Raw genomic sequence first — 14060 nt, 5'->3', positions numbered from 1 at the left:
GGTTTCTCCGCCCTCGGTAGTTACCGAAAAGGAGTGTTTTCATAGTGGAGGGTGCGTGCGTGGTGTGGATCCTTGGATTAGTCACCTCTTGTGAGGTGGATACCAAGTAAACCAACCGTGTTAGCGTTGTTGTATTTGTTTCTGTATTTTCCGCTGCACATCTTTGAAGGAACAAGCAACGCCGAGCAACGAGCGAACGCGACGAGCTATTCACCCCCCCTCTAGCTACTTTTGGTCCTAACAAGTGGTATCAGAGCAAGGCCGCTCTTCACCGGAATCATCGCCGGAAGGGTCAAGCATAACAAGAAAAGCTAGAGGGTGAAGAAGTTGAAGCAAATTCTTCAAGTTCAAGACTTTATCAAGCTCAACTTCAAGATGCAATTCCAAGATGGACTTGGATTTGACACAAGGGTGGCTCCACCATATTCATCTACAAGCTTCGATTCTTGGAAATCAAGAATCGAAAATTTTCTTATGATGGAGATAGAGCAATGGTTTGCTCTCATGGAAGGTTTTGAAGCTCCCACAAATTCCAAGGGCAAAGTACTCAAAAGGAGCAAGTGGAGCAAAGACCAAATCCAAAGATGTGAGGCCAATGACAAAGTGACCAAGCTTTTGGTCAATTTATTGCCAAGCAACATCTTGGAACAAATTGGAGAGTTTGAAGATGCCAAGGAGCTTTGGAGCAAATTGGCAAGAATTCATGAGATCCCCTCCACTGTATCAAATCAAGGAGAATCCAAAGAGGGCGACTCATTGGATTAAGACCAAGAGGAGGACTCCGAGGTTGAGAGATGCTCAACCTCCGAAGAAGAGGAAATCCAAGAAGCTTCATCCTCAAGGGAATGCACCGAAGGGAACAAGGAGGGAGCATACTCCTTGTTTCACATTCAAAATGATGAAGCCTCCACCTCTAGGATTGAGGGGGAGCAATTCTTGGTGACGCCGGATCAAGAAGAAGGAGAAGCTTCTACATCCGGGTCAAGTGAAGAAGAAGAAGATTGTGCCACCTCCGAAATTCAAGAAATATCAAATGGAGGAGCAAGTGCCATCCCTATACAAGAAGGTATAAATGTTTCAATTAAAAATAAAAATCATATAATATGTTTTGAGTGTAGGGAAAGTGGGCACTACAAGAGCAAATGCCCTAAATTGGCCAAGAAGAAGGGCCAAGTGGCACAAAAGGGCAAGGAGAAGCTCAAGGAGACCACCCCCGGGACAAAGAAGAGCAAGGAGCACATTGTGTGCTTCTTGTGTCATCAAAAGGGGCATTACCGAAGTCAATGCCCCAAGGGGAAGAAGATGGTCGAGGCTCAAGGAGGCACTAGTCAAGGGGGAGCCTCCAAGGTAAAAAGGAAGGTAACTTTCGTTGAGTCTATTCCCTTGCAAAATGGTAAAAAGCATGCTAGATCAAATTTTTATCATTTTAATGCGATTTACCATAAGAATAGGAAGCATGAGGGCTTTAAGGAAAAGCATGTGGCCCTACATGCCAAAACTACTATCCCTAAGGCTAGGAATGTAGGTAAAAACCTAGGCAAAAACTCTAAGGATGTAAGATACAAGCCTAGAAACAAAAATGCTCATGGATCAAATGAAAAACCAAAAACTAAGGACTTAGTGATAGAAAATCAAGTCTTGAGATCAAGGCTTGATAAAATGGAAAAGACCCTAAAAAGGATGGAAAATATCCTATTAGGGCAAAATGAGCATAACCTAGGTTTAGGGGTACAAAAGCCATCCAATGGCCATAGAGGTTTGGGATACAAACCAAAGGCTAAGAAGGATGTGCCCTCTTACCATAGAGTTCCATATAGTTATGGAACAAACCCTAGGTCTAGTGGTCAAGCCAAAAATACTAGGGAAGTCATCCCTAAGAGTATTTTTGCAATAAATGTGACTAAGACTTCTAAGAAGTCTAAGAAAGTCACAAACAAGGTCACAAGGGAGGTTATCCCTAGAGTTGACCTAGAAAATGTGACCAAGGCTTCTAAGAAGCCCAACAAGGTCACTAGGAAGGTATCTAGGGAAGTTATCCCTAGTGAGTTCCTAGAGCATCCAAGGAGCACCAATAGGTGTTGGGTTCCTAGGAGCATCTTCTCTACCCCATAGATGGGTTAGAGAGTGTCAACTCCGATTAGAAGGGTAGTTAACCCAACTTTGAGGAAATTGACACTCAAGGAGCATTTTCAAGGTTTTTGTTAACCTTTGAAAATGAAATGGAATTATTGATTACTCCTTGAAAGAGTAAAATGTGCCTAATGGTGGAAGAATTGATTTTAATCTTAAATGACACATATTGGAAAATTCATAAGAACTATCAAGTTGGGTTTTTGGTATGTTCTTAGGCAATTTAAGGCAATCCGGGCCTTAAATTTAAAAGTGCTACTCTTGAGGAAAAATGGAATATGCCAACATTTGGGGACATGTTTATTTTAATTGACATAAATTAATCAAGGGAATAAGAAATGCAAACTTAGGCTTTGGCATTTTCTTGAAGCACTTTAGGGCAATCTAGGTTTAAGTTGTAAGTTTAGCTAAGACTTTAAGGATACTTAGATAGTTAATCTAGGTATATTTTATTTATGCTAAATATTGCCATGATTGTTTGCCCATCATATGTCATGACATCATGTCTATTTTTACATTCATGTTTTATTAAGAAAAATCCAAAAATACCATGTCATGACATTCATACATCATGTACTAATAGGATATTTTCTTTTGAAAAATTATTTTCTTTTGATGTATGCCATAACATAATCATGCATTTAGTTTAATTCCTTGTAATTAAGGACGAATGGCATTTAACGACACTTATTAACAAGTGACATCCTGGGTGGATGTCTAATATCTCTAAAATGCCTAGATAGATATGCATGATCCCTAGAATAGGGCAAAACCAAATTTTACATCTCACAAAGACCTCTAAGGTGACTTGTATGTGTTTTAGTGCATATTATATACAAGTGAGATGTTAGGATGATGAACAAAGCTCAAGATGTTGATTTAGTGCATTCTTTTGAGTTTTAGGTTCATCAAAACACATAGTTATGTGTTTTCCCATCATTGGGAAAGCTAATGTACAAGTCATGTGCATTATGCCCAAAGAACATGATGGGATATTGGTTTTGAAAATGTTTTTAAAATGTTTTTGGAAAACCTTGGTGAAGGCTATCTTTTGATAGTAATCACCATTGAATAGTTAGACACAAACTTGAAGAAAAACACTAAAGTTTTTGCAAGTTTTCAAGTTTGTGTCAATCTTTGAAAATATGATGTATTTTCATAGAAAGCTATTTTTCCATGATTAAGTATGCCCTAAATAATGTCTACACAAAATTTCATAATTTTTGGATTTTTGTAGAATTTTCTAGGGGTTTCTGAAGTTGACTGAAATGGAATTTCAGCAACTATCAGAGCTCCGATCGATCCATGGATCGATTGGAGTTCCTGAATCGATCCATGGATCGATTCAAACGGCAATTCCCGCGAGCAGAAGCTCGCTGGATCGATCAGCCGATCGATCCAGGGAGTCTGAATCGATCAGTGGATCGATTCAGAAAGGTTCAATCGATTGGAACCCAACTCCAATCGATCCAAGTTGCTGATTTTGGCTGGGAAGGCCTGATTTCAGCATCTTTGAACCTATTTTAGTCTAGGTAACCATTCCAAACCCCTTAAATACATTTGTATACATACAAAGGGTGTTTTCATGTTGAAAACAAGGATGGATTGGTTAACGAAGACTAAGTAGAAGTTTAGGTTGAGGTTGTTTCAAATTTTGAATATTTGAACCTCAAAACTTCTAAATTTGGGTTTCCTAATGGTTTAGGGATTCCAAGTCATTGTTGGTGCAATGACAGAAGTTACCACCATGTCTTTAGGGGGAGGGACTCTTTAAAGACATGAAAATTTTTTTTATGAACCTTGGAAGGTGGTTAACCTTCTGTTGTGAACTTGCTCAAGGTTGAGCATTTAAACTTGAAATGGGGAGAAATGGGGAGTGGATATCCTCATTATTTCAAGTGGACACTCAAGTGGTAGATAATGCTCAAGGTTGGGTAGTTGTCTACATTGAGGGAGAAGTTAAGGATAAATGAAGGGTATGGGACCTTCATTATCGTGTTGATCACAACGAGTGATGTTGTGAACAACGATGAGCAACTCTTCAGGGGGAGAGTCTTCAACAAATGGATTTGTTGAAGTGTGCCCAGAATTGGAGCATAGGTTGATGTGTGTCCAACGATGGGTTGATATGTGCCAATAGGGGGAGAATGTATGGTTAAGCTTAGTCCTTCATTACCTATGGGAAGGTCATAGGGGGAGAATGAAAGGACTCATGAAAGGGAGTAAGTTAGACTTTCAGTACCTAGAGGGAGTTTGCCCTCTTAGGGGGAGAATGAAGAGCTTAATTTATGCTTTCATTACCTAGTGGCATGAAGAAGAAGGCTATGGGATTAGCCTAACTTACATATGGGATTGTAAGTGTTATTGTGGTATTGTCAAACATCAAAAGGGGGAGATTGTTGGTGCAATATCCCTCAGGTCAAGGTTGACTGGGAACCAAGCTGAGTCTTGGTTTGGGTTTAGATGTTTGACAATAAGATATTGATTGAAGAAGAGTCAAGTAGGTCAAGGTTGTTGGATACTCAAAGTCCTAACTGGGATGTTAAGCAAAATGAAAGTCCCGGTGAGGAAGCGGCAGAAGAAAAGTCCCGGTGAGTGAAGCCGGAAGGAAGTCCCGGTGAGTGAAGCGGTGTAGAAAAGTCCTAGTGGTGAAGCTAGGCGGATGGAAATCACGGTGAGTGAAGCGGTGAAAGTCCTCTTGGGTGAAGTTAGGCGGATGGAAATCCTGGTGAAGTGAAGGCGGTGAAAGTCCTAGTGAGTGAAGCTGGCGGATGGAAAATCCTAGTGAGTGAAGCTAGGTGAAAGCCACAGTGAGTGAAGCCGGGCAAGGAAAATCCAGATGGATCGAGGATGATCGGACATCGGTGCTGGGAAGTCCAAGTAGGTCAAAGGATTGATGGATACTTGGCATGAAAGAAAAGTCCAAGTAGGTCGAGGATTGACCGGATACTTGGCATGAGAGAAAAGTCCAAGTGGGTCAAGGATTGACCGGATACTTGGTAAGGGAGTCCTAGCAGGTCAAGGGAGTGACTAGATGCTGGCATGATATACCAACAGTCAAGGTTGACCGGATGTTGGTTTGGAGGTTTAGGACTTGGTTTTGGACAAAACCAAGTCTTGGATCGATCGATGGATCGATCCAGCTCCAGATCGATCGGTGGATCGATCCGACTGTCCAATAGAGCCGGATCGATCCGTGGATCGATCAGAGGTCCCAATCGATCGATGGATCGATTGGGGCGGTCCCCGATAAGAGCTGGATCGATCCGTGGATCGATCCGCCGCTCATCAGAAGCTCGGATCGATCCGTGGATCGATCCAAAGCCTCCGATCGATTGGGAACATTCGAATCGATCGGGATCCGACCGTTGGCGTCGTTTATAGCCGCAGCGTTCGATGGCCGCAAAAACTTCTCCGATTCACTCCAGAGCTCTCGCCAACTCCTCCACAGCGCTCACAAAGCTCAGATCGCCAGTTCTTGAAGGATCTTGGAAGTTCTCCAAGTCAAGAGGCGGATCAAAGCCAAGAAGAGAAGCTAGGGTTAGGGTTTTGTACTCATTGTAAGCTTGTAAGCTTGTATTTCTTGTATCCTTTCCCTCTCTTCTTGTATTGAGTCTTGTAGGGTTTCTCCGCCCTCGGTAGTTACCGAAAAGGAGTGTTTTCATAGTGGAGGGTGCGTGCGTGGTGTGGATCCTTGGATTAGTCACCTCTTGTGAGGTGGATACCAAGTAAACCAACCGTGTTAGCGTTGTTGTATTTGTTTCTGTATTTTCCGCTGCACATCTTTGAAGGAACAAGCAACGCCGAGCACCGAGCGAACGCGACGAGCTATTCACCCCCCCCTCTAGCTACTTTTGGTCCTAACAGCAACAAGAATCCACCACCACCGACAAAGAAAAGCTATGTTTTCAACTTTTTACTCAAAAATACCTAGACCTCCAAAGGCTCGTGGCTGGCATACTGTCTCCGATGAAGCAAGGCATGTAGGAGCCAAAAAGATTGTCGTCCAATGAACACCAAGGAGCTTGCTCTCTTACATGAGCTGAATTTGACTAGACTACACCGTAGCCTTCCATCCGGCTCGGCTTCCTCCTTGTTGGAGGAGGAACAGCAGTTATCTTGCCTTTCACCTTCTCGTGGCCATTTTCCTCATTGTTTATGAAAATTGAGCGGTTAATTACATTCAATCCCGAATCCTCATATGTAAGTTAATTTGATTGGCAGTAACTAGGCCAGCATGGAAGGATGGATGCAAGTAGTTATTCAAAAAATAAATCAGAAGCGTGCGTTCATTTAAATTTACGTGCAGCTGAGCTGAAATGACATCATATTTATTATTAAAAAACGAGCGGTGTTGGCTATTGTTATATATTAGCAAATAAAACCTACCTGTTATTAGTTTCTTTCTTTTTCGTTATTTGTATTGTGATGTTATTTATTCATCTAGCTATTTATTTGACTGGCTCTTTCCCCGCTAACTACGCCACCATTCTCTCCCTTCTCCTCCCTGTCCACCTTCTTCCTATTGCCTCTTCCCTCCTATTAATTCTTCTCCCTTTTCTTCTTCTTAGGCAGGTGGAGTTTTCACAATTCGATAGAGAATCCACCTCAAAATTCCGTAAAAGCTCCTGCAGTCGATTCAACAATGCCGTCCATTCGCTAACCCAGGTACCTGAAACTCCTTTTCCTCCCATTTTTCTTTCCAAAACGTCATTTAATTAGTAAAACACAGTCTTCTGATTATATTCTTCTCTACCGAGATCCCTCATTATCACCTTGTTCTTTGTAATCTACAGAATTATACTTTGGGTTTGTTATCAGGTACCCACGTAAATTAGATTTTGCTACTTTTTAAAATTAATCATAAGGATATTCTATTGCTTTTGGAGATTGATGCCTACATGGTTATCCCATCTAGAACATTTTCCATCATTAATTATTTCTATCATGTGGCAAACAGGGAAGAGTCTGGTGAATTTTGCCGATCCGTCTAGGGTCGAGTCTATTTTGGTTTGATTTTGTCCGGTTCAAGGAGGCGCTTTGACTTTCACTACCTTTGAGGTTTTCTCAATATGTTGTGCTGTGGAGGTGTGGAGGAGGAATTCTTTGGTCAACAAGCCAGCCAACATGCCGCGCCTCCAAACCGCACTGCCCCTGGTAATCAAATTATTTTTTTTTTGTTTTTTTTCTGAACCATTCATAGCATGATTCCATCCGCGACTGACTCACACTTTCGGCCACCCCGGTCGGACACGGGAGTCGGACAACATATCAAATCCTTATAGATTATTGTTGTTTATATTTATTGATTTATTATTGTTGTTGTTATTGTTGATGCAGGTCAAGGTAGGGATCCAAGGGGACCTGGTGCAGCCAGGAGTGGAGCCCCTGCAAAGGTGTTACCCATAGAAATACCAGCCATCCAACTGGACGAGCTGAATCGACTAACGGATAATTTTGGGCAGAAGGCCTTGGTTGGCGAAGGGTCCTACGGGCAGGTCTACCATGCAACTCTGAGCACAGGAGAACCTGTTGCCATCAAGAAGCTGGATACCAGTGCCTCCAGTGAACCTGATTCAGATTTTGCAGCTCAGGTGACTTTAATTCAACCAATTTAATTTGTCAACGTCAAGTGAAAAGTTTAAACGTTGCATTTGATCACTTCGTTTCTAAATATCCATTGATGTATAAGTAACCTTGGTTGCAGTTGTCAATGGTTTCAAGACTCAAGAATGAGTTCTTCATTGAGTTACTAGGTTACTGCTTGGAAGATGATAACAGGATGTTGGTGTATCAGTTTGCTTCAAATGGATCTTTGCATGATATTTTGCACGGTACATAAAAGTCGAAAGCACCTTGTCAAAATAAGAATTAAGTAGAGATTTTTTGAAAAAAAAGAAGAGAGGAATAATACTGATAAACTAGATGGAGTCTTAAAGAGTGCTTCATTACTGCACAGGGAGGAAAGGTGTGCAAGGTGCTGAACCAGGTCCACTCCTGAGCTGGAACCAAAGAGTCAAGATTGCCTATGGTGCAGCAAGAGGCCTTGAGTATCTACATGAGAAAGTTCAGCCCCCAATCGTTCATCGGGACGTTCGATCCAGCAATGTCCTCCTCTTCGACGATTACACTGCCAAACTTGCAGACTTCAACTTAACTAACCAGTCCCCTGACACGGCAGCTCGTCTGCATTCAACACGAGTGTTGGGAACTTTTGGCTACCATGCCCCCGAGTAAGTCCTACTTTGCTCTCATTTTTTTAAATTGTGAGCATAGAACTTGTGAACAAGCCCAAACAAAAATGATTTGTTTATAATAGTCATTGAGTGAATAGAATTTTTCATTTTTCTATTCATTCATTAATATTATCTTGCAGGTATGCCATGACTGGCCAATTGACACAGAAAAGTGATATATACAGTTTTGGTGTTATCCTTCTTGAGCTTTTAACTGGGAGGAAACCGGTAGATCACACAATGCCTAAGGGGCAACAAAGTCTAGTTACCTGGGTAAATTGTTCTTTCTAATTCTTATTTATTAATCATTAATGAAGATAATCGACCAATCGTAGTTAATAGTTACTTACTCTGGTCGTGGTGGCCCTGTAGGCAACTCCAAGATTGAGTGAAGACAAAGTGAAGCAATGTGTTGATCCCAAGTTAGAAACTGACTTCCCTCCAAAAGCAGTTGCTAAGGTAGGTTCATAAAACCACTAATAGTTAGGTTGGTTCAGCTGAAAAAACATGACCCGGTCGAGACCGACCTGTACCGAAACATAAATGGGTTCACTTATTGCTTTTTTATTTTTTTTCATAGTTTGATTGAGGAGTATAAATAACAAAACGAAAGTGAAGTAAAGAAATCTGCCTCAATTTACAATTTCCTCTTTTTTTTTTTATTTGTACTTTCAGCTGGCAGCAGTGGCAGCGTTATGTGTGCAGTATGAAGCAGATTTCCGACCTAACATGACAGTCGTTGTGAAAGCCCTTCAGCCTCTTCTTCCTTCAAAACCAGGCCAAGAAACCAACAATTAGGGCTTATGGAATTACCTCCATGGATCTTTCTTTCTTGTTTTTTTGGGTGATTTTTTGTTTTCTTGTGAATGCTCATACTTGTAATGTTCTGTCATAGACTCATAAATTTGTTCTATTAATTAGATATGTTGACTTGTGGCAAACTAGATAATTTTCTAATAAGAGCAGTGAGTATATTTATTGTCATTGGTCATTTGTGCTTAGCCGATGAACTGCAAAAATCATTCAAATATGAGTTTTTTTTTGGCTGAAATTGTAGTAAAAAACCAATAGATCTTAGTATGTGTTGTAACCTTCAAGTTTTTTTTCGTTGGAGTAGCATGAAAAAAACACAAATATAAGAGCGTCCATATTTGCATTTAACACGAATGCCTTAATACCAATATGTTATTATTATTATTATTTTTTAATCGATAAATATTAACGTATTCAAAGAATTTAACGTGTTCAAAGAATTTAACGTGTTAATACTATAATACTACTAAAAGTATCCACGTTGATATTAACACTTTAAATATTAATGTCAATATGGATGTTCTTATTAGTTTTGTCAAATAGAGACCAGATCTCCTGGTCCACATTTTTGTGGACCAGGAGATGCACCATATGGAATTGCGGTCGGATCGTACCGCAATTCGATCACAATTGATTACGATCCCTCCCTATGTTCATCATCCTCCTAGGTATAGTTTGGATTTGGACGGATGGTTGGAGGTCACCGGTGGTTGGCAAGTGACCAAGTTACTGGCCTCGAGCGAGGGCAGCTTTCGGGTGCCTTTCAACTATCCGTCCCGACCCAAACTATAATCTGGGAGGGACGATGAACCGAAAGAAGGATCATAATCAATTACGATCGGATTACGACCATGATCCGACTATAATTCTATATGGTCCATCTCTTATTCCATAAAAATATGGACCAGGAGATCTGATCCTGTCAAATATGGGTGAATATTATTTCTTTTATTCATTTTTAAAATTTTCTTTACATTTGGATCAGATTTTTCTTTAGAGATGTCTTATTTTATTATTTCATTAGATGAATTTTGTCCCATACGCCTTTTTTTAAGAAAAGGTATCGGGCCTGTGCCACATTACTTTGCACTTGTTGGGCCGAATTCATTTATTATGTAACTGGCAGAGCCCAGCAAGGAAGGAAAAAGGGTTCGCTGGGAGTAAGTTATGGAAGGCGACGGCGGCGGGGGGCGGAGAGATGAGGCGGAGGAGCCGCGGGACGCCCGGGTGGTTAAGGAGCTACTCCGGTCGATGGGTCTGGAGGAGGGGGAGTACGAGCCGCGAGTGGTGCACCAGTTCCTGGAGCTCGCCTACCGCTACGTGGTGGACGTGCTCACCGACGCCCAGATCTACGCCGACCATGCCTCCAAGACCTCCATCGATCCCGACGACGTGCGACTCGCCATCCAGGCGAAGGTCAATTTTTCCTTCTCGCAGCCCCCGCCGCGCGAGGTACGCCCCTCCCCAAGCCCTAATTATGATGACAGGCCATCGTTAAGCTTCATCTCCTGCCTGCGCTTTTTATCTGTTCACTGTTGCGTTTCTATGCCTAGTTTTGCGTTGGGAATTGATAGCAGAGTATAGCGACTTCTCATTTATACTGTTGATACACAAACCGCTATCACTGACAATTAAAACTGTAACAAATTCAATACCATAGTAAGAAATGAATCAAAAGAGTAACTTTACTAAGGTTTTGTTGAGGTCCTCCTCTGCAGTCGAGGCAAGGGGAAAGTGATGCAACCTTCAGGCATTGATAAGCAAAACACAAATATTACTTTTTTATGGACACAGTAATTCTAGATCAAACGATATGAATATTAATTTTTTCCCTCTACACCTTGTTACAAGAGAAGCCAAGGCTTTATAAAGTCATAGCTATGTCTTCGTGAACTGTGAACATTTGGGAGGTCTTGTTATTCAATTAAATGTTATTCAATAGCAACAAAACAACTTTTTTATTTTTATTTTTGTCTAAAAGCGCCAAACAATCTCCCATGTTTTTTTTCACGAGAAATATCAATAAAATGCTGGTGCTCAATCAACATGATACTATGCATGTTATCCTAAAGAGTGATTTTTACACCTTGTATACAAGTTTAAGAAAACAGCTCGTCCAGGACACAACATTGACCCTCCTATCACGGCACGCATGCTTTTAATCTTTAGGCACTAATCTGTATAGAAACACCAAAATTCTGAATCGTTGGAATCTGGAAGGAATATATCTAAATAAGGAAAATAAATTTTATTTTGATAACTACATCCTGCTACACCTTTTATTAATATTCATTGAAATTATTTTTAACAGTTGTTATAAAATTTGAATACATTTTACCAGAAGGTTAGTTCACTATATACAAGAACCCACACCCCCATTTTGTTCCTACTATGATAAGTCATGTACAAGCAACTACCACATGTATTATTGTTGCAGTCACAATGAATTCTATATTGCTTGCTTGATCTCCCATTATGTGACTATATACATGATACTTGTAGATATACCTAATTTTCGCCAGCAAGGTGTAGGAAGAGGCTTGGCTTCTGGGCATACCTCAATTTATGTCGATCCTAGCCTTAAATCTCTAATATCCTGTTTGAGTTGGAGGGAGCTTAGTATATAGTATTAGGTCTAGGCCTCTTCTGTATTTTGTGGATTTCAGTTAAATGAAAGCTCTCTCTCTCATAATACCCAACATGAGAAGACTAATTAGATCTGACCTAGTATTCTACTTTTTTCTGGCTTTTATATTTTTATATATAGAGAGATACATACACCTATATAAAGCTTTATAATGACATGCCTTTTGGAAGTTTTATTATCATCCCTTAATCCCTTACCATTTATATCTTTCAAAATATACTGTAATGTTGGATATCAATCCTTATACTTGCTATATTAATTAGAGTTGAAGTTGTGAGTGATAAAGAAAGCCAATAAAAATATTTTACAACTTTAAAATAATTAGATGTTAGTGGTGATACAGCTTCACATGAGTTCGATAGCAAGATTCAACTCTAAAGAGTTAGAACTATTTTCGCTTCATTAATGTATATTTTTCCTTTTAAAAATAAAAAAAACCTACTAAGACAATAGCATCCTGCACTATTTTTCTCATACTAGTAATGGTTTTTTTTCCCGTTAACTGAACGTGCTAATTTTCCTGTACGTCTGCCCAGATTGTGTTGTTATGATTAGTTTTATTACATGGTGGTAATTCTCGCATTATATTATATGCCATCTGACTTGTCTGCTACAGGTGCTGCTCGAACTTGCTAAGAACAAGAATAAGGTTCCATTGCCCAAGACAATTGCACCACCAGGAAGCATTCCCTTGCCACCCGAACAGGACACCTTGATCAGCCCCAATTATCAGCTACTGATACCAAGGAAGCAGCCCGCTCAGGTTGAAGAAACAGAGGAGGAAAGCGGTGACGGTGCTAATGTAAACCCCAACTCCACTAACAACTTATCTCAGGAGCAGAGAACTGCTTATGTTGATCCACAACCCTTCCAGCAGACTCAGCAGAGAGTGTCTTTTCCTCTTTCTTCAGCAGCAAAGCGTCCAAGGGGGCAATGACGATCAATTATGTCATTACTGGCATCATCTACTCATGTTCATCCAGACTATTTAGGATCAACTATATGAGTGTAAGCTCTATGCAAGTTTATATCAGTATTTAAAGGCCATGGAATGATCTAGCCTCTCAAAAACGTGATATTGCTTGCACGAAAAATGAATGATCATTTGCTTCCCTTGAATCTGGAATGCAACGCTGAACACGTCTCAACTGAAGTTGTGAATATTTTGTATCCATTGCTATTACTTATGGCAATTAAATTTATACTCCTGTTATTTGTGGCTTGCTTAAATCTTCCTCTTTCTAATTGATATATCTTGGTTGAATTAGTATTTTTAATTCTTTGGTCGTGTTGCATGTTTTTTTCGATGGAAAGAGGTTTCAAATTTAATGCAAAATCCATTTAAATCCAGATGCAAACTGGTCCTTGTGTACTAAAAACATTTTTTCCGTGGAAAAAAATATTTTTTATAGCTTTAAAGGCAAGTTTTCATATGAATGAACTATCACGAGGTTTTTAATATCCTAAATGAAACATCTGTATTTTTATGTTAAAAAAAAATCACTTTGAAAAAAAAATATGACTATAAACAACTTGCTTCAGTAATGTATTCTATGAATTAAAGCGTTTTTCGTTAAAATGAAAAAAACATCTATAGTGCGTGTTGTCTTCATAACTTCTGGTTCTTCCTAACTGTTCATGCTACACCTTAATTTGCCTATCAAATTTAATTTAGCAATCCTATTTTCAAAATTTATTAAGTTACAAAACCCATAAGAAAGAAAATGAAGCTAGGATCATTCTTCCCTTTTGGAGAAGGAATGAATGACAATATTGTTTTCTTGGTTATACAATCACTCTTGTTAGAAATCACCAGAAGCAAGCTACAAGCTACAAGCTCCAACCACCCTTCAAATGTCTACTCTGTCAAGTTAGTTTTCAGCTCATTTGATGAACGATGGGATCCCACAAGCTGAACAAGTTGATTGGACCAAAGGACGAAATAAACCAACCAGGTAGACAAGGCCATCAACTGTTTTACAAATCAAATGAGTTTTGCACTGGTGACTAAGGTATTAACTTGCACCCACAAAAAATCATTTTTCAATTTGATCCCAGACATTCATTAGTAGATACTTTGGTAGACAAATCAATCATGTTTTGATTGCTACTCTCATTTTTGCCTGACCAGTGAGAAGATATATTTCTACAAAGCCAGCCTCACTCAGTCCTTGTGACATCTCATTGACCAGTAATAAATTGAAGAAAAATTGCAACTTGGAATAAAACAGAAG

The 14060-nt window shown here is 39.9% G+C and overlaps 2 protein-coding genes across 2 annotated transcripts; both read left to right on the top strand.

Annotated features, from left to right (window-relative positions):
• The first annotated feature begins 7163 nt into the window (after positions 1-7163).
• Positions 7164-9196, top strand: LOC121997707 (probable protein kinase At2g41970). Its single transcript, XM_042552275.1, has 7 exons — positions 7164-7287; positions 7471-7724; positions 7838-7964; positions 8090-8363; positions 8507-8639; positions 8739-8825; positions 9042-9196. Exons 1-7 carry the CDS (start codon positions 7203-7205, stop codon positions 9162-9164), a joined length of 1083 nt encoding a protein of 360 aa, XP_042408209.1. The 5' UTR covers positions 7164-7202; the 3' UTR covers positions 9165-9196.
• Positions 9197-10298: 1102 nt separating this feature from the next.
• LOC121997708 (transcription initiation factor TFIID subunit 9-like) lies at positions 10299-13039 on the top strand. Its single transcript, XM_042552276.1, has 2 exons — positions 10299-10631; positions 12443-13039. The coding sequence occupies exons 1-2, from the start codon at positions 10347-10349 to the stop codon at positions 12761-12763; spliced, it is 606 nt and encodes a 201-aa protein (XP_042408210.1). The 5' UTR covers positions 10299-10346; the 3' UTR covers positions 12764-13039.
• The last annotated feature ends 1021 nt before the right edge of the window (positions 13040-14060 follow it).

The sequence above is a fragment of the Zingiber officinale genome, chromosome 6A (genome assembly GCF_018446385.1).
Source record: "Zingiber officinale cultivar Zhangliang chromosome 6A, Zo_v1.1, whole genome shotgun sequence".
NCBI lineage: Eukaryota > Viridiplantae > Streptophyta > Magnoliopsida > Zingiberales > Zingiberaceae > Zingiber > Zingiber officinale.
This window is presented reverse-complemented; position numbering and strand designations above follow the sequence as displayed.